This window comes from Lepus europaeus, chromosome 2 (genome assembly GCF_033115175.1).
Source record: "Lepus europaeus isolate LE1 chromosome 2, mLepTim1.pri, whole genome shotgun sequence".
In the NCBI taxonomy this organism is placed as follows: Eukaryota; Metazoa; Chordata; class Mammalia; order Lagomorpha; family Leporidae; genus Lepus; species Lepus europaeus.
The window spans coordinates 174,921,832-174,945,037 of NC_084828.1; the positions used below are offsets into that span (position 1 = coordinate 174,921,832).

The 23,206-nt window shown below is 44.8% G+C and overlaps 1 protein-coding gene across 1 annotated transcript in view; it reads right to left on the bottom strand.

The window, feature by feature from the left end:
* Positions 1-23,206, bottom strand: part of SCN11A (sodium voltage-gated channel alpha subunit 11) — a 116,606-nt gene that overhangs the window by 33,170 nt on the left and 60,230 nt on the right. Inside the window, exons 14-15 of the mRNA XM_062182747.1 lie at positions 16,925-17,296; positions 14,944-15,357 (exon numbers count right to left, since the gene is read on the bottom strand). Coding sequence (XP_062038731.1) covers positions 14,944-15,357; positions 16,925-17,296 — 786 coding nt within the window. The remainder of the gene's footprint in view (positions 1-14,943; positions 15,358-16,924; positions 17,297-23,206) is intronic.

Here is a 23,206-nt window from a genome sequence, read left to right on the forward strand (position 1 = left end):
GAATTATAGACAGTGAGAGAGAGAGACAGAGAGACAGGTCTTCCTTCCGTTGGTTCACCCCCAAAATGGCCGCTACAGCCGGTGCTGCGCCCATCTGAAGGCAGGAGCCAGGTGCTTCTCCTGGTCTCCCATGTGGGTGCAGGGGCCCAAGCACTTGGGCCATCCTCCACTGCCCTCCCGGGCCACAGCAGAGAGCTGGACTGGAAGAGGAGCAACCAGGACTAGAACCCGGCACCCAAATGAGGTGCTGGCACCGCAGGCGGAGTATTAACCTAGTGAGCCATGGCGCCAGCCCCAATACTTGTGTGCATTTTTAAAACAAGATTTACAGCTGTATTCTACCACACTTGGTCCTTACTGCCTCTGCACCCAGCCTCCTGGAGTCTGAGATGAAGCTGTGTCCCACCATCCCAGGGCCAGAGCCACTACCACATAGAGCCTCATCTCCCAGAACCTGAAGAAGAATCCCAGAGCCTGTATCACCACATCTACAGGGGACCGATCACCATACCTCTCTCAACTAGCATGCTACAGCTCTCTCTCAGGGAAAGTCTGTCCTGTGAAAGCCACTCTGTGAAGATCGAAGTAAGTGATTACCAGATTCACAGAGGCAAAGGCAGGGACACAGGACACACGAAGGAGCAAGGAAGCATGGCGCCATCAAAGGATCACAGTAACCTGCAGTCACGGCCACAGGAAATGGAGAGTTCAAAATAATATTATCAAGCAAATTCAGTGAGATAAAGGAGAATGAACACGATGATTCAGTAAAATCAGAAAAACAGGTCATGACCTGAATGAGAAAGTTAGCAGACAGATATGAAAAAGAACCAAACAGAAGTCTTGGAGCTGAAGAAGTCAAAGAATGAGACAAAAGTGCAATAGATAATTGCAACAGCAGACTAGATCAAGCATAAAATAATCCCTGGATTTCAAGATTACACTTTTTGAAATTACTCAGAATAGAGAGAATGAAAAAGAGTGCAGACAGACAACAGTACTTGTGAGGCACCATTAAATGGAAAAATATTCACACTATAGGCACTACAGAAGGAAAAGAGACAAAGACATGGACAGAAAACGTAATAATTACTGAAATTATTCCTAGTCTTGGAAGATTTATGGACCTCCAGACCCAAGAAGCTTAAAGATCCCCATTCAGATTCATTCCAAAGAGTCTTCCCTGAGGAACATTATATTTCAACTGTTAAAAGTCAGGGACAAAGAGAGGATTTTAAAGGCAGCGAGAGAAAACATCAAGTCACAAATGTGAGAAATCCCATGAGACTGTCAGTGATATGAAAACAATAAAATATAAATATAATATTAAATATAACACATTTGATAATAGCAGCACAAAGGAGTGGGTAGGAGCAAAGTTGTATTGGAGGAAGAAAATTACACCTGGAGTTAAATCCATAGGAACAAAAGCTAAAAATGGAAACAACAACGATCAGTAACCTCTATAACTATACACACACACACACACATACATATACATATATATATAAATTTTAATAGACATATAATTATATAAAGCAGTAATGATAAAAGTGTGTTGAGTTTTAACATACATAGATATAATATGTAAAATGAAAATATTGCAAAAAGGAAAGAGAGGAAATAGAGCTGTAACATTTCCATATCTCACTGGAATTATCTTAGTATAAAATGAAACAGATTCTGACAAGTTACATGCCTATAGAAAGTCCTAGAGCAACCAACAGGAAAAAAACTCAAGAAATATTTTGAAAAAGTAATTAAAGATATTAAAATGTTATACTAGAAAATACTCACTTACTGAAAATAAAGCAGTAAGGCAGAAATAAAGAAAAAAACACATGAAACATATAAAATAGTAAAATATTAGAAGTAAGTCAAGTGTAGCAATAATAGCATTAAGTAAGGATGGCTTAAAGGATCCAATCAGAAAACAGAAATCATCAGACTCAAAGTATACTTATAAACTCTATACAGTTCTTACATTTTCGGTTTTAAAACACAGTATATAGGAAGCTAAAAGATGGAAAAACCAAATCATGCACACAGTGACCTTAAGAAAGCTGGAGCAACTGTGTTAATAACAGATAAAATAAACTTCTGACTAAAAAATGTAGTGATGATAAAGAGGGACATTTTATAACGATAAAAGAGGCAACACATCAGGGAGACAGAGCATTTATGAACATACGTATGCCGAACAGAAAAACCTCAAAATACATGAGGCCAAAACTGGCAAACATAATGGGAGAACAACAGTCAATACCTCAATTTCCCATTCTTAGTAATGAGTATAATGAGGGAAATTTATAGCAGTAAACATCTACAAAAAAAGAAAAAAAAAAACAGGAAAGATTTCAAATCAATCAACTAACCTTCTCTGCAAGGCAGGAAAAAGGAAGAGAAACCTAAACTCAAAGCAAATAGAGACAATATAATAAATATTTGAGCAGAAATGGATTAAATAAAAGTACAAAAATAATAGAGAAAAGGATGAAACTGAAAATTGGGTATTTGACAATATCAACAAAATTGACAAAATGTTAGCTAGAATGATCAAGAAAAAGATGGACAATCCAAATTACTAAAATCACAAATAAAAGAAGAAACTGGTAGCTTTGGGATCCTCAAGGAGAGAAGGCCTATACTTCCGGGAATGGAGAGTCCCTACCTGTACTTCTGGGGAAGAAAAGTCCTTGTCAAGGTCCCAGCAGGTGCCTAAAGGTCAACCAATGAGGATCAGACCTTTAACCCCCACACCCTGTATCTATAAAAGGAGCCCTCCCAACCTCTGAAGCGTGACTTTCCCAGCCCCCGCTCTGTTGGGACCGGAGAACCTCACCCTGGAGCGGAATCCCAATAAAAGCTTGTGAATTAATTGATTCATCTACCTGGGAAGATTTGTTACGCTCTAGACACCTTGCAGAAACATTACTGCCAACTTTACAGAAATAAATAATAATATAAGGAAATACAGTGACTATGTTAACAAATTAGAAAACTTCAACTACATGGACATTTTGACAGTCCACACAGTACCAAAATGAATGAGGGGAGAATATGAACAGCCCCATTGCAACAGAGAGAACTAATGTGTCATAAGAAAACTGTGCACAGAGACTTCTGGTTCCTGGCCCAACAAATAAAAAGCTGGAACTCATCACACAATTTTAACAACAACTAACAAACTGAGAAACCAACAACTTTTCTTGGGTATGTGAGAAAGATGAGGTCATAGGGCAAAACACTTGCCCCCACTTAGAGAGACTTAGAGCGACTTCAGAGAACCAGAGCTTACTGGAACAAGAATCCATCCACAGGAACTTTGGTGGGAACAGAGAACTAGAACTGTGGCTGAAGCCCACTGTGTCTAAGAATAAGAACCCCGGGGACACAGTCATAGGAGGAGCTCCCCACACCTTGTGAGTTTTATTTCCTGGAACCCTGCCAGGCTCTCACAGAGAGTATTCGAGAAAGGTGCTGTCCTGACTGTGAAATGTCACGTTATTTGAAAATGGGCTTAGATCAACTGAACATTTATATTGCAAATTCTAAAAAATTCAATTGAATGTTTCTTTCTCTCTGCCTTTCAACAGAATGAAAATAAGTAAAGAAAAATAGAAATTTTGAAAAAAATAAAAGAGGAGATATCACCACAAGTCCTACAGATATGAAAAGATAATAAATGACTATTGTGAACAGCTCTCTGGCCACAAATGTGATAATTTAGATGAAGTGGACCAGTCCCTTGAAAGACACAATTTGAAAGAATTCATGAGCGAAGAAATAAACAATATGAATTCGTCTAAATCTATTAAAGAAATTGAACCAGTAATTAATAACCTACGAAAGCAGAAAGTACCACATGCAGATAGGTTCACTGGTGAGCTCCACCAAACATTTAAAGAAATGATAACAACTCTCTAAACCTTGTTTCAGAAAAGATAAGTGGAGTCAACATTACCGTAATACCAAAGCCAAAGACATTACAACAAAAGAAAACTAAAGACCAATATCTCCCATGAGCCTAAGTATAAAAATATTCAACAAGGCTGGCGCCGTGGCTCAACAGGCTAATCCTCCGCCTGTGGCGCCAGCACACCGGGTTCTAGTCCCGGTTGGGGCGCCGGATTCTGTCCCGGTTGCCCCTCTTCCAGGCCAGCTCTCTGCTGTGGCCAGGGAGTGCAGTGGAGGATGGCCCAAGTGCTTGGGCCCTGCACCCCACGGGAGACCAGGAGAAGCACCTGGCTCCTGCCTTTGGATCAGCGCAGTGCGCCGGCTGCGGCAGCCATTGGAGGGTGAACCAACGGCAAAGGAAGACCTTTCTCTCTGTCTCTCTGTGTCCACTCTGCCTGTCAAAAAAAAAAAAAAAAATTTTTTCCAACAAAATAGCAGGAAATAGAATTCAGTAGCATATAACACCAATTACATACCACAATCAAGTGGGATTTGTCCCAGAAACTGATGGAACAAAGACATACCCTCAGCCGTTCTCCCTCATGGCCCAAAAGACAGATAAACAGGAACGCATTCCTTGCCCTTGAAGCTCAGTTGGGTCTCACACCCCATTGCCTTCATACCCCACCCTGTATTCTCTTCCAGGTTCCCAAGGCCCCGCCCACTTCCAGGAATTCCCCTCCCTGCTGCCCCTGCCCCACCTGCATCCCAGCCCTCCTAAAATATAAAATGGCCCAGCCCCCGGGCCTTCTGCCACTTGTTCCACCATGTCCACACCGGCAGTCGGTCACCCACCTCTGCGAATTTGTTTTCTCTGAATAAATTCGGTCTGGCTGTCAATTCAGACACGGCTCCTCTCTATCCTGCGCCTCTTCTAGCATCTGTGCTGCCCCGTGTGAGGAGGCACCAATCTGCAACTCTTTTCCTAACAGGTGTAAAAGCTGATTCAACCTTAGAAGTTCAATTAATGTAATTCCTCATATTAACAGGTCAAACAGGAAAAATGACGTGGTAATATCAGTATGTATGGAATAAGCATTTGACAAAAATCTATGATTAAAAAAAAAAAAAAACTCTCAGGGTCTGCGCTGTAGTGTACCAGGTAAAGCCACTGTCTGCAGTGCCAGCATCCCATATGGGCGCCAGTTCGAGTCCCGGCTGCTCCACTTCTGATCCAGCTCTCTGCTATGGCCTGGGAAAGCAGGGGAAGAAGGCCCAAGTCGTTGGGCCCTTGTGGCCTGGAAGGAGACCTGGAAGAAGCTCCTGGCTCCTGGCTTCGGATCAGCCCAGCCTCAGCATTTGCAGCCATTTGGGAGTGAACCAGCAGATGGAAGACCTCTTTCTTTCAGCCTCTCTTGTAACTCTCTGCCTTTCAAATGATTAAATAAATGTTTAGAAAAAATAAAAATAAAACATACTCTCAGTATGCTAAAAATATAGAGGAATTTCCTTTACATGGTAAATAATATCTATTAAACACCTATAGCTAACCTAATAATGATGAGAAATTAGAAGATTTCCACTAAGACAAGGAATAAGGCGTGGATAGTTTCTCTCCCAATTTCTTTTTTTCTTTTTTCTTTTCTTTTCTTTTTTTTTTTTTTTTTCTTGACAGGCAGAGTGGACAGAGAGAGAGAGACAGAGAGAAAGGTCTTCCTTTTTGCCTTTGGTTCACCCTCCAATGGCCGCTGCGGCCAGCGCATCGTGCTGATCCGAAGCCAGGAGCCAGGTGCTTCTCCTGGTCTCCAATGCGGGTGCAGGGCCCAAGCACTTGGGCCATCCTCCACTGCACTCCCTGGCCACAACAGAGAGCTGGACTGGAAGAGGAGCAACCGGGACAGAATCCAGTACCCCAACCGGGACTAGAACCCTGTGTGCCGGCGCCACAGGCGGAGGATTAGCCTATTGAGCCGCGGTACCGGCTCCCAATTTCTTTTTGATAGCATACTGGAAGTCCTAGTTAGTGCGATCAGATAAGGAAATGGAAAAAATGGGGTACTAATTAGAAAGGAAGAAATAAAAATGCTTTGTTCATAGACGATATGATTGTCTACATAAGAACTCTGTAGTGACTCTTAGAAATGATTATAGTAAGATTGCAGGATACAAGGGTAACGTACAAAGACCAAGCAGTTTCTTAAATATCAGCAATGAATAAGTGGATTTGAAATTAAAAATACAATGCTGTTCATATTAACACCCTCAAAAATGAACTACTTTGGTATAAATCTAACAAAATATATATAATATCTATATATGAAGAAAAATACAAAATTCTGATTAAAGAAATCAAAGAACTGAATGAATGGAGATGTTTCGCACTGGTAGCCCGGAAGATTAGGGATTTTCAATGAGACACCACCACCCACTGTTAGAAGGGCCAAAATCTGGGACATTGGCAAACACCAAATCCTGGCAAGGGTGTGCAGCAGGAACTCTCAGTCACTGCTGGCAGCAGTGGGAGTCTGGGGATAAGAGTCCCTCAACAAAACTAAGAAGATCCTTACAACATGGTCTGGCCGTCATGCTTCCCGACATTCAGACAAAGGTACTAACGTTGGGCCACAGAGGAACCCACACGGGAATGTGCACAGAGCAATCAGGTTTTCTCAAGTAGGCACGCAGATAAACAAACTGTGATACATCGAGACAATGAGATACGATTTGGTGCTAGAAGGAAGGGAGCCATGAAGTCATGAAAAGACATGGAGGAAACTCAAACACATAATACTAGGAAAAAGAAGTCAATACGGAACCATGTAGAAAGGACTGTGTACCATGATCAAGCGGGATTTATCACAGGAAGAAAGGTCGACTTAACATCTGAAAATCAACAGACTTAAGGCCAAAACCCACAGGATCATCTAAATACATGTAGAGAAAGCATTTGATAAAATCTGACACCTTATGACAAATAGACTCAGCAAACTAGGAACGGGATGCTACTTCCCCAACTTGGCAAAGGCTTATTCAAAAAGCCTCAGAGGACAGACTGAACACTTCTCCCCTAAGACCAGAACAAACCAGGAAGTACTGAATTGAAACCTGGGACCCAGTTAGTGCCCACAAAATTGGAGAGCAGCTTGGAGCAGGAAAGCGCCGCCTACTTGGTGTCAGAAGTATCATCTAAGTAGAGAACCAGAATAAGCCAAGAAAGGAGACAAAGCGATACATTAAAAAAAATTCAATCCAAGATCCACAGGGAGAAGGGTGACAAAGGAACAACTGGAGCAAGCTCAAACACAGCGAAAACTATATGAAAGGTCAAGAATCAGCCAGCGCTGGGGCGTAGCGGGTAGAGCCACTGCCTGTGGAGCCGGCATCCCATATGGGCACCAGTTCGAGTCCCGGCTGCTCCACTTCTGATCCAGCTCTCTGCTATGGCCTGGGAAATCAGGGGAAGATGGCCCAAGTCCTTGGACCCCTGCACCTGCGTGGGAGACCTAGAGGAAGCTCCTGGCTTCAGATGGGCTCAGCTCTGCCCATTGTGGCCATCTGGGGAGTGAAGCAGAGGATAGAAGACCTCTTTGTCTCTGTCTGTCTCTGTCTCTCTCTCTCTAACCCTCTTGCTCTCCTCCTGTAACTGACTTTCAAATAAATAAATAAATAAAAAGGAAGATAAAATTTGTATTTAAAATAAAAAGGTAAAGAATCGAAACACTGAGATAATGTCACAGCCGAGAGGAGCTGAATGCGATGCGCTGTCTTAGATAAACTCCTGGGACAGGAGAATTAGACATTAGACACAAATAAAGACATCTGAGCAATCTATTAGTTAATGATGCGTGGAGGAGCTACTTGCTAGTGCACACGTCGGGACGCTGCAGGTGATAGCTCGCGTGCTTGGGTCCCTGCTGCCCTGTGGAAGGCCCAGATTGAGTTTGTGCTCCTGGCTTTAGCTTGGCCCAGCCCTGGCTGTTATAGGCAATTGGGGAGTGAACCAGTAGATGGGAGATACCTCTCTCTGTTTTTGCCTTTCATATAATGTAATAAAATAAATAAATTTTAAAAATTGAAAAAAATAATGTATGGATACTGGGTTATTAATTGTGTCTTATTAATGTGAAAAGTTGATCATTAAGCAAACTGGATGTGGAATACATAATAACTCTCTGTAGATTCCAGTGGATCCAAACTATTTTAAAATGAAATGTTATACACAAGTAAAAAAATAGATTTAACAAAATTATACAATGAGTGCATTTAAATATGAACACACACACTGGTTAGAAAAAAAAGAGAAGAAAAATACCACGCAAGCACTAAGCATAAGAGTAGTGGATCTGCCAATACCAAAGCACACTCCAGAATAAAGAATGATGTCAGCGGTAAAAGGGAAAATTTCTGAAGGAGAAAGAGATGACTTTGTCAAGAATGTATAATCCCATGTACATAACTGATAACCTAAGCTGCAAAATACATGACGTAAAAAACAAAATGGAACTAAAAGTAGAAATTGGAAATCCACAATGACAGTTAGAAATTGCAACTCTGCTCTCTTAATATCTGAAGAAAATGAAGCTTCACTAAGGACACAGAAAGTCTGAACAACACTAATGACTGAGTGACCTGATGGCCATGTATATCGACCTTCACCCATCCTATTTATGTCGATGAAAATGCTATCATCTAATTTTAAAACACATAAATTAACCAAAATGGAACAATAATAAAGGTGAAAAATTCTTATATCTATTCTTAAAAACTTGAATTTGCAAGAAAGACATATCCCCAAAAGACAAGTCCAGGTCCAAACAGCTTTACTGACGAATCTGTCCAGCACCAATGGCAAAAATAATATCCATTATACACACACTGCCTCAGAAATAAAGGAAAAGGAGTATTGCTCAACTCATGTAATGAGGCTCATGGTGCCCTGGTATCAAAACCCAAAAAATACACTATAAGAGGACAAATATGCAAACAAAATCTGTAACAAAATATTAGCAAATTGAATCCAGGTGCATATAAGGGGATAATACACCACAGCTAAGTAGGGGTGATATAGGGAATGCATATGTGGCTAACCCTTTAACACAAATAAGAAAAAACTCCATGACGGTCTCAATAGGCCAGGACGTACATTTCAGAATGGCCACCTTTTTAAAAAGGATTTATTTATTTAACTGAAAGAGTTACAGAGAGAGAAGTCTTCCATCTGCCGGCTCACTCCCTAGATGGCCACAACAGTCACGCCTGGGCTAGGCTGAAGCCAGGAGCCCCTTCCAGGTTCTTACATGGGTAGCAGGGCCCAAACACTTGGGCCATCTTCTGTTGCTGTTCCCAAGCTACTCGGGGGAGTTGGATCGGAAGCAGAGCAGCCGGGATACAAACCAGCACCCAGAAGGGATGCCTGCATTGCAGGAAGCAGTTTAATTTGCTGCACCACAACAGCAGCCCCATATTTTCATCTTTAAAAAAATTTCTCAATGAACTAGGAATAAAAGGAAATTTCTCAGCAAAGATCTCACTTAATGTAAAAGATTAGTCCTTCTACCTGACATCAACAAAGGCAAAATGTCCTCACTGACCACTCCTATTCAACATTATCCTGTAGGTTCAGGCCAAAGGAATAAAGCAAGAAAAAATATATACAGATTTTCAAAAAGTAAAACTATGCTTTCAGGTAAAATAATTGTATACATAGAAAGTCCTAAAGAATCCAGAAGAAGCCGATGCCGTGGTTTAACAGGCTAATCCTCTGCCTTGCGGCACCGGCACACTGGGTTCTAGTCCCGGTTGGGGCGCCAGATTCTATCCCAGTTGCCCCTCTTCCAGGCCAGCTCTCTGCTATGGCCTGGGAAGGCAGTGGAGGATGGCCCAAGTGCTTGGGCCCTGCACCCACATGGGAGACCAGGAGAAGCACCTGGCTCCTGGCTTCAGATCAGCGCGATGCGCCGGCCGCAGTGGCCATTGGAGGGTGAACCAATAGCAAAAAGGAAGACCTTTCTCTCTGTCTCTCTCTCTCTCTCTCACTATCCACTCCGCCTGTCAAAAAAAAAAAAAAAAAAAAAAAAAAAAAAGAATCCAGAAGAAAGCATTTAGAATTAACGTCATTTTACCAATATTGCAAGCTATAAGGCCTATATAAAAGTCAGTGATATTTCTGTATACCAATAATGAACATTTGAGCTTTAGTCCATTTTCAGATCCTATAACAAAATACCCAAGACTGGGTACTTTATAAAGAAAACTTCCCTAATCTTGACAAAGATATGAACATCCAAGTATAGGAAGCATACAGAACCCCAAATAGACATGATCAAAGATCTTCACCACAACATATTATACTTAAACTTTCAAAAGTAAAGCACAAAGAAAAGATCCTAAAATGTGCAAGAGAGAAATGCCAGATTACCTTTGAAGGATCTGCAATTAGACTGACAGCAGATTTCTCATCAGAAACCCTACCCTACAGGCTAGCAGAGAATGGAAAGAATCCAAGTCCTTAAAGAAAAAAAACTGTCAACCCAGAATACTATACCCAGCGAAGCTCTCATTTATAATTGAAGATAAAATAGAGACCTTTCGGGGCTGGTGCCATGGTGCGATAGGTTAATGCTCCACCTGCGGTGCCGGCATCCCATATGGGTGCCAGTTCTAGTCCTGGCTGCTCCACTTCCAATCCAGTTCTCTATTGTGGCCTGGGAATGCAGTGAAAGATGGCCCAAGTCCTTGGGCCCCTGTACCCACGTGGGAGACCTGGAGAAGCTCCTGGCTCCAGGCTTCAGATCAGCGCCATTGCAGTCATTTGGGGAGTGAACCATCGGATGGAAGACCTCTCTCTCTGTCTTTCCCTCTCACTGTCTGTAACTCTACCTCTCAAATAAAATAAATAAAATCTTTAAAAAAAAAAAAAGACCTTTCAAAACAAACAAAAATTGGAAGAATCTGTCACCATCTGGCCAGCCTTATAAATCATAACCAAGGATGTGCTACACAAGGAAATGGAGAGAGAAATAAACATCATGAAAGAATGTAGAGGCAGAAACACTCCCAGTAATAATACAAAGGAGAGCCGAAACAAACAACAGAATACCTATGGAAAAATGGCAGGACCACGCCATTACTTATTAATAATAACGTTGAATGTAAGTGGACTAAATTATCCAATTAAAAGATACAGACTGGCTGAGTGGATTTAAAAACAAGACCCTTCCATATGCTGCCTATAAGAAATACATTTCAGCAATAAAGATATACACAGACTGAAAGTGAAAGGATGGAATGAGGCCGGTGCCGTGGCTTAACAGGCTAATCCTCCACCTTGCGGCGCCGGCACACCGGGTTCTAGTCCCGGTCGGGGCGCCGGATTCTGTCCCGGTTGCCCCTCTTTCAGTCCAGCTCTCTGCTATGGCCTGGGAAGGCAGTGGAGGATGGCCCAAGTGCTTGGGCCCTGCACCCACATGGGAGACCAGGAGAAGCACCTGGCTCCTGCCTTCGGATCAGCGCAGTGTGCCGGCCGCAGTGGCCATTGGAGGGTGAACCAATGGAAAAGGAAGACCTTTCTCTCTGTCTCTCTCTCACTATCCACTCTGCCTGTCCAAAAAAAAAAAAAAGTGAAAGGATGGAAAAAGATATTCCATACTAATGAAAAACAAAAAAGTGCAGGAGGAGCCATCCTGATATTAGACAAAAGAGACTTTCACACAGAAACTGTTAACAGAGACAAAGAAGGGCCCTGTGTAATGACTAAGGGATCAATACAACAGGAAGATGTGACTATAGTAAATGTACATGTAGCCAGTACCAGGGTGCCTGGCTATTTAAAAGCAATGTCAATGGATGTGAAGGGAGACACAGACTCCAATATAATAATAATGGGGACTTCAACATCCCCACTTTCATCAATGGACAGATCAACTAGGCAAAAAATAAACAAAGAAACAGAGCTAATGCACAATATGGACCAAATAGACCTAATTTATACCTACAATCCCAAACAAAATCCCCCCAGATGACATGATTCTCTATATAGGGAATACAAAAAACCCCACTAGAGACTATTGGAACTCTTCATAGAAGAGTTTGGTAAAGTAGTAGGATATAAAATCAACACAAAAAAATCAACAGCCTTTGTATACACAGACAATGCCATGGCTGAGAAAGAACTTCTAAGATAAATTGCATTCACAATAGCTACAAAAACAATCAAATACCTTGGAAAAAATTTAACCAATGATGTCAAAGATCTCTATGATGAGAATTACAAACATTAAAGAAAAAAATAGAAGACACAAAAAATGGAAAAAATCTTCCATGTTCTTGGATTAGAAGAATCAATATCATTGAAATGTCCATACTACCCAAAGCAATTCAGATTCAGTGTGATACCAATCAAAATAACATGGACATTCTTCTCATATATAGCAAAAATGATGCTAAAATTCATATGGAAACAAAGGAGATCCTGATGGCTAAAATAATCTTATACAGCAAAAACCAAGCCAGAGGCATCACAATATGAGATTTCAAGACATACTATAGAGCAGTTATAATCAAAACAGCCTGGTATTGGCACAAAAACAGATGGATTGACCAATGAGACCAATAGAACAGAATAGAAATGCCAGAAATCAATCCATACACCTACAACCAACTTATCTTTGACAAAGGAGCTACAATCAATCCCTGGAGCAAGGACAGTCTGTTCAACAAATGGTGCTGGGAAAATTGGATCTCCATGTTCAAAGGCATGAAGCGAGACCCCTATTTTACACCTTACACTAAAATCCACTCAAAATGGATTAAAGACCTAAATCTATGACCCGATACCATCAAATTATTAGAGAATATTAGGGAAACCCTGCAAGACATTGGCAAATGAAAAGTGTTCCTGGAAAAGGCCCTAGAGGTACAGGCAATCCAAGCCAAAATTGACAAATGAGATTAGATCAAATTGAGAAGATTCTGCACTGTGAAAGAAATGTTCAGCAAAGTGAAGAGGTAACTGACAGAATGGGAGAAATTATTTGCAAACTATGCAACTGGTAAAGGATTAATAATCAGAATATATAAAGAGGTCAAGAAACTTTACAACAACAAAGCAAACAACCCAGTTAAGAAATGGGCAACGGACTTGGGAAATCCAAATGGCCAACAGACACATGAAAAATGTTTAAGATCACTAGCCATCAGGGAAATGCAAATCAAAACCACAATAAGGTTTCACCTCACCTCTGTTAGAATGGCTTTCATACAGAAATCAACAAACAAAAAATGCTGGTGAGGATGTGGGGAAAAAGGTATCTTAATCCACTGTTGTTGAGAATGTAAACTGGTGCAGCCACTGTGGAAGACACATGGAGATACCTCAGAAATCTGAATATAAACCTACCATATGACCCAGCCATCCCACTCCTGGGAATTTACCGAAGGGAAATGAAATCAGCATATGAAAGAGTGATCTGTACCCCCATGTTTATTGCAGCTTAATTCACAATAGCTAAGACATAGAATCCACCCAAATGTCCGTCAACTGAAGACTGGGTAAAGAAATTATGGGATATGTACACCATGGAATACTGAATAGCAGTTTTTAAAAAATCTGGTCATTTGCAACAAAATGGATGAAACTGGAAAACATCATACTTAGTGAAATAAGCCAGTCCCAAAAGGACAAATACCATATGTTCGCCCTGATCTGTGGTAACTAACAGAGCACCCAAAAGGTAACCTATAGAAATGAAACAGACACTTTGAGATTTGATGACTTTGAACAGCCCTTGTCTCGACTATTGAGGAACAGGTTTTTTCTTACTATTTGTTGAACACTTTACTTATATAGAGTTAACTGTATGTGTATAAAGTTAATTGAAAATAAATCTTGGCTGGCGCTGCAGCTCACTAGGCTAATCCTCCGCCTGTGGCGCCGGCACACCGGGTTCTAGTCCTGGTCGGGGTGCCGGATTCTGTCCCGGTTGCCCCTCTTCCAGTCCAGCTCTCTGCTGTGGCCCGGGAGTGCAGTGGAGGATGGCCCAAGTGCTTGGGCCCTGCACCTGCATGGGAGACCAGGAGGAAGCACTGGCTCCTGGCTTTGGAGCCCACCGGCCATAGCGGCCACTTGGGGGGTGAACCAATGGAAAAAGGAAGAGCTTTTTCTCTGTCTCTTTCTCTCACTAACTCTGCCTGTCAAAAGGAAGGAGGGAAGGAGGGAAGGAGGGAAGGAGGGAAGGAGGGAAGGAGGGAGGGAGGGAGGGAAGGGAAGTAGGGAAGGAAGGAAGGAAGGGATGAAGGAAGGAAGGAAGGAAGGGAGGAAGGAAGGAAGGAAGGAAGGAAGGAAGGAAACAGATCTTATTTAAAAAATAAAATGGGAATAAGAGAGGGAGGAGGAAGTGGGGTGGGAGTGTGGGTGGGAGATCGGGTAGGGTGGGAAGAATCGCTATATTCCTAAAGCTGTATTTATGAAAATCATGAAATTTGTGTTCCTTAAATAAATGGTTTCTGGGGAAAAGAAAATGAACTCTAATCCGCAGGTGGTGGTCTTAAGAGAGAGTTGGTTAGGTCATCAGTGCGCTGGGCCGGGTAGCCTTGTCAAAGGGACCCGCGGAGCTGGCCTGATGCTGCACTGGGGGAAAACACAGAAGGCACCGCCTAGGAAGGAGGGGATGGCCGCCACCAGATGAAAACCCCTAGGCACTTTGCCCTCTGACTCCCCAGCCTCCCAAAGAGCCAGAGATGAATTCGTGTGGGCAGAAGCCGTCCGGACATCGCCCCCACACTGCCTCCCCGTCCACGGGACTGAGCCCTGCACACAGGGCAGTTCCCACCACTCTCCCCATGGGATGCGCCTCATTCTCGGCACCCCGCCTTCTCACTTTTCAGCCAATCCCGGCTGCACACTGCTTTCAGGGTTCAGCCAAAGGCTTGTTTGCTGGGCGCCCGACTCCTCCCCTCTGTGGCCCTGCGCAGGACATGGGCAAGGCCTGCCCGGGGACCAGCGGAACTCCAGCTTTGCACAGCCCCTAGGTCAGGGGGCCTTCGCACCTGCTGTGTGGCGGCCGCCGGGTCATCTTCTCCGAGAGAGGTGGCGTCGTCCTCTTCCGCGAGTGGGGCCAGCCAGGCCCAACTGTGTCCAGTACTCAAGGGCCTTGGTCCGGAGGCTGGGGCACCGACGGCCTCCCGGGGCTCCGGGCCCACTGTCCTCCCGGCGGCCAGGGCGATGACGTCCGTGCCCTCTGTAGCAGGGGCTGCGGCCCCCTCCGTTCGCTGTAGTGAGCTTCGCTTCCGGCACCGCCTGCGGCAGAAACGCCCGGCCAGGTGAAGAAGGCGCGCGAAGGCCTTGCGGAACCGATCCAGGGCCAGCTGGACTTTGGTCTTCCTGGTCTCTTCTTCTGTGTTTCCGCCCCTCTCCTCACTGCTGAAGGAGTTGAGCAGCAAGGCAATGAAGAGGTTGAGCACCTGGGAGGCGTGGACAAGGAGAGGGAGAGGTTGAGCAAAGGAGAGAGCGGGTTTGGAAAACAGATTCTCCCCAAGACTTAGATGGGAGTCACGTGCGAGTTCTGTCCTGCTGTTGCTGGAGAAGGCGCATCTATAAAATAAAGATTGAAGGACCGGGGAAGCAACAGAGACCGTCACGGGAGACGCGGCCAAACTTGGAATAGCGCACAGACAAAGGCACTGTATGTAAATATAAGCACAGGACTGTGTAGACCCCGGCCAGGGTAGTGCGGAATGGTGTCCCCTCGGACAACATCCACAGTGTGCATTCCTTGGGGAACAGCTACGTCAGGACCGTGAAGGTTCCCTGGAATTGCCCGCAGGGGTGAGAATCCCTGGGTCCCCTCCTGTTTGCACACGAGAGCTGGTGTACTTAGTGCAGCGACTTGTAGGTCCTACTGCTCCCACCTCAGTGAGGTCTGGGGCCTCAGCCAGAGGAGTGTAGACCGACTCCGCAGCTCCCGTGCTGCAGCACACTTGACTTCACATCCAGATCATTCCTACAGCTTCCTGCTCGGGCTCTTGCTGGCGCTTAGACACCCTCCAGTCCATCCTCTCTCTGCACATTCCCGTTAGCGCTTCTCGCCAGCCTTTGGGGTGTGAGTGGAGCCAGTCACAGCTCGTCAGCTTCCCCACGCGCGCTCCCCTCGCTAGGTCTCTGCTCAGTCTCTCCCCCTTTCGGCTGCGTCCCTCTCACCTCCCCGGTGGCCTTCTCAAGTGCCACAGCTCCCCCAGTCCTTTCTCCATCTTTCCCCGGTCACTGTGATGTTCTGCTCTTAGGAACTACTGTATCATTCACTGTCTGTGTCCACCCTTTATTAGGTCCTTAGGAGCAAACTGCCACGTGTTGAGAGCTAATTACATTTGCACCACAGCGCCATCCTTGACCAAGGAGATCCTGTGTCTTCTGTCTCTTCACATCTCCAGGGATGTGCCCCTGACTAGCCTCTCCATAACTATCTAGGATGCAGCTGCTCTAGGCTCAAGCTAGCTTACACCGTAAGCAAGTGTAGCATAACAGGAAGTCTGAAAACCAAACGGGGACCGACGATGACAGGAAGGCAGGCTCCATTCCACCTTTCCCCTTGTTTTCCTCAGGACTGGCTTCAGCTCACAACTGCGTAATACTTGCAGCTCATCCAGGGGTCACAGTTCTAAAAATACCTGGGGCAGTAAAAAGACCATTTTTCCCCTTGCATGTGTTTAAGAACAAGGACTGTTCCCCATGTCCTCCTAGTGTATATCCCTTTATGTCATATTGGCCAAATTAAGTCACAAATGCCTACCTCAGCCAATCAGAGAAACAGCTGTCTTGGAAGAGTCGTCCGGGATGGACTAGCTATTGGGGCGTCAGTCACACGAGCACAGCGTGTCGAGAGACTTGGCTTCATGCTTGTACTTTCCTCACACTAAAGCAATGGTGATTTTTAAAGATTCACTGGGTGTTAGACCTGGAATCACATTTTCACTAATGCATTTGAGAGGCATGCATTTTCTTTTCTTTGAAAAAAAGAACTGAAGAACTCACCACAAGTTTGCCTATGACCATGATCAGCACAAAGACGATCACACACAGCGGCGCCTCCGTGTCCATCTCCTGCATGCATTCCCACATGTTTTCGATCCACTCCCCACACAGGATGCGGAACACCACCAGGAAGGAGTGGTAAAAGTCCCCCATGTGCCAGCGCCGTGCGCAGGACTCGCCAGGGTCACACAGCTTCCTACTCTTTACGGAACAGAACTTAGAGCCGAAAAGCTGCATGCCAACCACAGAGAAAATGAAGACCACAATGGCCAGGACCACCGTCAGGTTTCCGAAGGCTCCTACAGAGTGTCCAATTATCTTAATCAGTGTGTTTAAAGTTGGCCAGGACTTGGCTAACTTGAAGACCCGGAGCTGTAAACAGACAATAAATAAAAACAAAAGTAGTCAGTTAAAGATGTCCTCCCTTCGGCATTCATGATTTTCAAACTCTTCTCATAGTTACCAACTTTCTGTCCCAATCTAGTACTTATCTGCCTATACTTGTATATTTGATTTGATTTTTTTTAAAAAGATTTACTTATTTATTTGGAAGGTATAATTACAGAGAGAGAGAGAGAGAGAGAGAGAGAGAGAGAGAGAGAGAAGGAGAGAAGGAGAGCCAGAGCCAGAGAGAGAGAGAGAAAAAAAATATCTTCCATCTGCTGGTTCACTCTCTGAAATGGTTCAGCAGTGACAAAGGCCGGGTCAGGCTAAAGCCGGGAGCCTGGAACTCCACCTGGGTCTCCTACATGGATGGCAGGGGCTCAAGCACGTGGGCCATCTTCCACTGCTTTGTCAGGTGCATCAACAGGGAGCTGGATCAGAAGTGGAGCAGCAGGAACACCTCTCTCTTCCTGCCCCTCAAATACACTGGATAAGCAAAAACTTTTAAAAAGCATGGAATGTATACTTGGGTACTTAGGTACTGAATCAAATGTGGTACTCTGTAGCCTTAGAAATCCTATCCTTGAAAAAAAAAAAAAAAAGCAGTAAACATCTTTGAAAGATGACAAAAGCCACTGCGGTGGTGTGGATGTCCTCAATGAAATGTTACAGAACAGTGTTGAGAGGTGGGGCCTTGGAGAGGAGATTAGGCCGGGGGTCTCTGCTCTCAGGGACAAGGTTAAGCTGTTGCTGCAGGAGTGGGCTCCTGATGAAAGGGAAGTTCAGCCACCCTCTGTCTCGAGCAGTGCACAGGCTGTCCCCAGACCCTGGTGCCAGGCTCTTGGATGTCCCAGCCTCCAGAGCCACCAAACAAATCTACTTTCTTTATAAATTACCCAGTCTGTCATAATGTATTACAGCAGAGAAAAAGTGGACTAAGAAAACTGGCACAGAGACGTGGAGCTGTTGCTACACAAACACCTGAAATGTACAAGTGGCTTTGGAACTGAGTAGTGGGTAGAGGCTGGTAGGACGTGGAGAGATGTGCAAGGGAAGGACTAGGTTGCCATAAACGCAGCACTGGAAGCGATTCTGGTGAGGAAAGCTGCAGGGAGAGTCTACATCGTATGAGTGATGTCAGTGTTACAACAGAATGCTGGTGGGAGAGTCTACACCGTGTGAGTGATGTCAGTGTTACGACAGAGTGCTGGTGGGAGAGTCTACACCGTGTGAGTGATGTCAGTGTACGACAGGATGCTGGTGGGAGAGTCTACACCGTGTGAGTGATGTCAGTGTTACGACAGAATGCTGGTGGGAGAGTCTACACCATGTGAGTGATGTCAGTGTTACGACAATGCTGGTGGGAGAGTCTACACCGTGTGAGTGATGTCAGTGTACGACAGAATGCTGGTGGGAGAGTCTACACCGTGTGAGTGATGTCAGTGTTACGACAGAGTGCTGGTGGGAGAGTCTACACCGTGTGAGTGATGTCAGTGTTACGAAAAGAATGCTGGTGGGAGAGTCTACACCGTGTGAGTGATGTCAGTGTTACGACAGAATGCTGGTGGGAGAGTCTACACCGTGTGAGTGATGTCAGTGTTACGACAGAGTGCTGGTGGGAGAGTCTACATCGTGTGAGTGATGTCAGTGTTACGACAATGCTGGTGGGAGAGTCTACACCGTGTGAGTGATGTCAGTGTACAACAGAATGCTGGTGGGAGAGTCTACACCGTGTGAGTGATGTCAGTGTTACGACAATGCTGGTGGGAGAGTCTACACCGTGTGAGTGATGTCAGTGTTACGAAAAGAATGCTGGTGGGAGAGTCTACACCGTGTGAGTGATGTCAGTGTTACGACAGAGTGCTGGTGGGAGAGTCTACACCGTGTGAGTGATGTCAGTGTACGACAATGCTGGTGGGAGAGTCTACACCGTGTGAGTGATGTCAGTGTTACGACAGAGTGCTGGTGGGAGAGTCTACACCGTGTGAGTGATGTCAGTGTACGACACGAATGCTGGTGGGAGAGTCTACACCGTGTGAGTGATGTCAGTGTACGACAGGATGCTGGTGGGAGAGTCTACACCGTGTGAGTGATGTCAGTGTTACGACAGAGTGCTGGTGGGAGAGTCTACACCGTGTGAGTGATGTCAGTGTACGACACGAATGCTGGTGGGAGAGTCTACACCGTGTGAGTGATGTCAGTGTACGACAGGATGCTGGTGGGAGAGTCTACACCGTGTGAGTGATGTCGGTGTTACGACAGGATGCTGGTGGGAGAGTCTACACCGTGTGAGTGATGTCAGTGTTACGACAATGCTGGTGGGAGAGTCTACACCGTGTGAGTGATGTCAGTGTTACGACAGAGTGCTGGTGGGAGAGTCTACACCGTGTGAGTGATGTCAGTGTTACGACAGAGTGCTGGTGGGAGAGTCTACATCGTGTGAGTGATGTCAGTGTTACGACAATGCTGGTGGGAGAGTCTACACCGTGTGAGTGATGTCAGTGTTACGACAGAGTGCTGGTGGGAGAGTCTACACCGTGTGAGTGATGTCAGTGTACGACAGGATGCTGGTGGGAGAGTCTACACCGTGTGAGTGATGTCAGTGTTACGACAGAGTGCTGGTGGGAGAGTCTACATCGTGTGAGTGATGTCAGTGTTACGACAATGCTGGTGGGAGAGTCTACACCGTGTGAGTGATGTCAGTGTTACGACAGAGTGCTGGTGGGAGAGTCTACACCGTGTGAGTGATGTCAGTGTACGACAGAGTGCTGGTGGGAGAGTCTACACCGTGTGAGTGATGTCGGTGTTACGACAGGATGCTGGTGGGAGAGTCTACACCGTGTGAGTGATGTCAGTGTTACGACAATGCTGGTGGGAGAGTCTACATCATGTGAGTGATGTCAGTGTACGACAGGATGCTGGTGGGAGAGTCTACACCGTGTGAGTGATGTCAGTGTTACGACAATGCTGGTGGGAGAGTCTACACCGTGTGAGTGATGTCAGTGTTACGACAGAATGCTGGTAGAAATATGGATATTTACACGTGGTCTCACATGAGGAACAAGGAATTAGCAACGGGAGTCAAGGCTGTGCGTGTTACGCAGTTGCAGAGAACTGGATGAGGCTGTGTCCATGTCCTGGGGCGTTGTGGAACGCAGGACTTCAGAAACATGAGGTAGGACATCTGGGGAGGAAACATCTGAGGGGAAAAGCATTTAAGCTGCTGTGTGAGTACTTTAAACTGTGTACAGTGAGATGTGAGAAGAAAGAAATGATTTAAAGACAGAACTTTATTTATTTTTGCTTTATTTTATTTATTTGAAAGAGTTACAGAGAGAGGTAGAGACAGAGAGAAAGGTCTTCCATCCACTGGTTCCTCCCCAGATGGCTGCAATGGCCGGAGCTGCACCAATCCAAAGCCAGGAGCCAGGAGCTTCCTCCGGGTTTCCCACGTGGGTGCAGGGGCCCAAGGACCTGGGCCATCCTCCACTGCCTTCCCAGGCCACAGCAGCGAGCTGGATCGGAAGAGAAGCAGCCGGAACTAGAACCAGTGCCCATATGGGATGCCGGCGCTTCAGGCCAGGGCTTTAACCCGCTATGCCTGCCCAGAACTTATATTTAAAAGGGAAGCAGAGTAGAAGGATTTGGAAAACTCACAGCCTGGCCATACAAAGAGTGAAAAAACATGTTAGGGAGAGAACATGAAGGGTCAAGGACCTTTTGCTAAAGGGATTCACAGGACCAGAAGGAAGCCAGGTATCACTCATCAAGACAGCAGGAGAAAGACCTCAAAGGCATTGCAGGGACCTGCCAATCACAGGCCTAGCATGCTAGGGGCTTGAGGCCAGAAAGGTCCCTGCTCCCCAGATTCCAGTGCAGCCCTGGCCACTGCACCTGCCTCCAGGTGTGGCTTGCACCAGCACTCTGGGAGGCACAAACCGTAACCTGGGTGCCACACAATGCAAGTGAGGAAGAAGGTGACTTTCTCAACGTGGATGTCAAAGGATGACTCGGACAGCAGAGTCGTCACAGAAGTGGAGCTGCCAAGGACAGCCCCTACAAGGGCAATGCTGAGGGGAGCCACAAGGGTAGGCCACCCTGGAGACCCTAGAACTATAAAGCTATGAACATGTAATGCCGATCTGGGAGAGCAGGCCACACGAGTGAAAAGGCATGTTAGAGAGAATATTAAGGTCAAATGATCTTTTGGACGGAAGGAAGCCACATGCTATTCATCAAGACAATAGGAAAAACATTCAAAGACACTGTGTGTGTGAGCCCAGCAAAAACAGGAGAGTGAGGCCCCTAGGGCCTTACTCCCTTTGCCCCTACCTAGAGTGTCCAGGGTGGAGGAACAAGGAGACTGTTCCAAGCTTTAAGATGTACTGTTTACCCTATTTGGTCTTAAACCTAACTGGGCCCAAGTTACCCTCTTTGTGCCTATCTCTCCCTTTTGAAGTGGCTATGTTGTCCCCGGCCCACCTGTCCCACAACTGTGTTTCAGAAGTAGACTGCTGGTTTGATTGTGCAGGCTCACAGCTGGAAGGAATTTGCCTCAGGATGAATCATGCCTTGATTCCACTAATACCTGACTTAGAAGAGACTCTGGACTTTGGATTTTTTAGAGTTGATGTTAGAATGAGTGAAGTTTTGGAACTACCACACGTCTCAAACAGAACTAATACCTATTCTTTTTTTTTTTTTTTTTTTTTTTTGGACAGGTAGAATTACAGAGAGAGAGAAACAGAGAGAAAGGTCTTCCTTCCGTTGGCAGAAATAACACCTGTTCTCAAATTATCCCACAAATTGAAGAGGAGAGAATTATTCCAGATTAATTCTATGAGTCCATCATTATCCTGATACAAGCCAGACAAGGAACAACAAAGAAAGCAAGCTACAAGTGTATATCCCTGGTGAACACAGATCCAAAAGTTTTCACAAAATATCAGCAAACCAAGTCCAGTAGCACATCAAAAAGATTATTCACCATATCAGGTGGGATTCATCCCAGGGAGGCAAGGACAGTCCAACATATGCAAACTAATAAAAGTGGTCCATTACTCAACAGAGCAAAGGTCAAGAACAAGTGCGCATCTCAACACATGCAGAAAAGCATTTTATGAAATCCAATATTCCTCCAGGATAAAAACTCTGAAAAAATCACGCAACGAAGAAACACACCTCAGCACAACAAACGTCCAACAAGCCAGCAGCCAACATCACGCTGAACGGGGGAAGCCAGAAGTGTCTAAAATCCAAGGGCAGCCACTTTGACCACTTCCATGCAGCATAGTTCTAGACGTCCTTCCCAGAGCAATCAGGCAAAACAAACAAGGGCAAACAACTGGAAAGAGGGAAGCCAGATTGTCACTGTTTGCAGAAAACGCCAAAGATTCTACCTATAGCCTGTTAGCACTAATAGAATAATTTAGCAAAGCTGCAGGACTCAAAATCAACAAAAAAAATCAGTAGCACTTCTATATATCAATACCAAATTATCTGAAAAGGAAATCAAGCAAACAATACCATACATAATAGCTATAAAAATATCTAGGGATAAATTAATAGAATTAAATTCTACAATGAAAATTATAAAAGGTCAATGAAAGAAACTGAAGAGGACTCACAAAAAATAGAAAAACATTCCATGTTCTTGGGTTGGAAGAATCAATATTATTAAAATTTCCATACTGCCCAGAGCAATATACAGAGTCAAATGTGGTTCCTATCAATATATCAATGTTATTCTTAGAAAACCAGAAAAAAACCCTAAAATTTATATGGAACCACAAAATCCCCAAGTAGCCAAAGCAAATTTGAGGAAAAAGAACAAAGCAGGAGTCATTATGCTACCTGAATATAAAATATACTATAAAGTGGGGCTGGTGCCATGGCTCA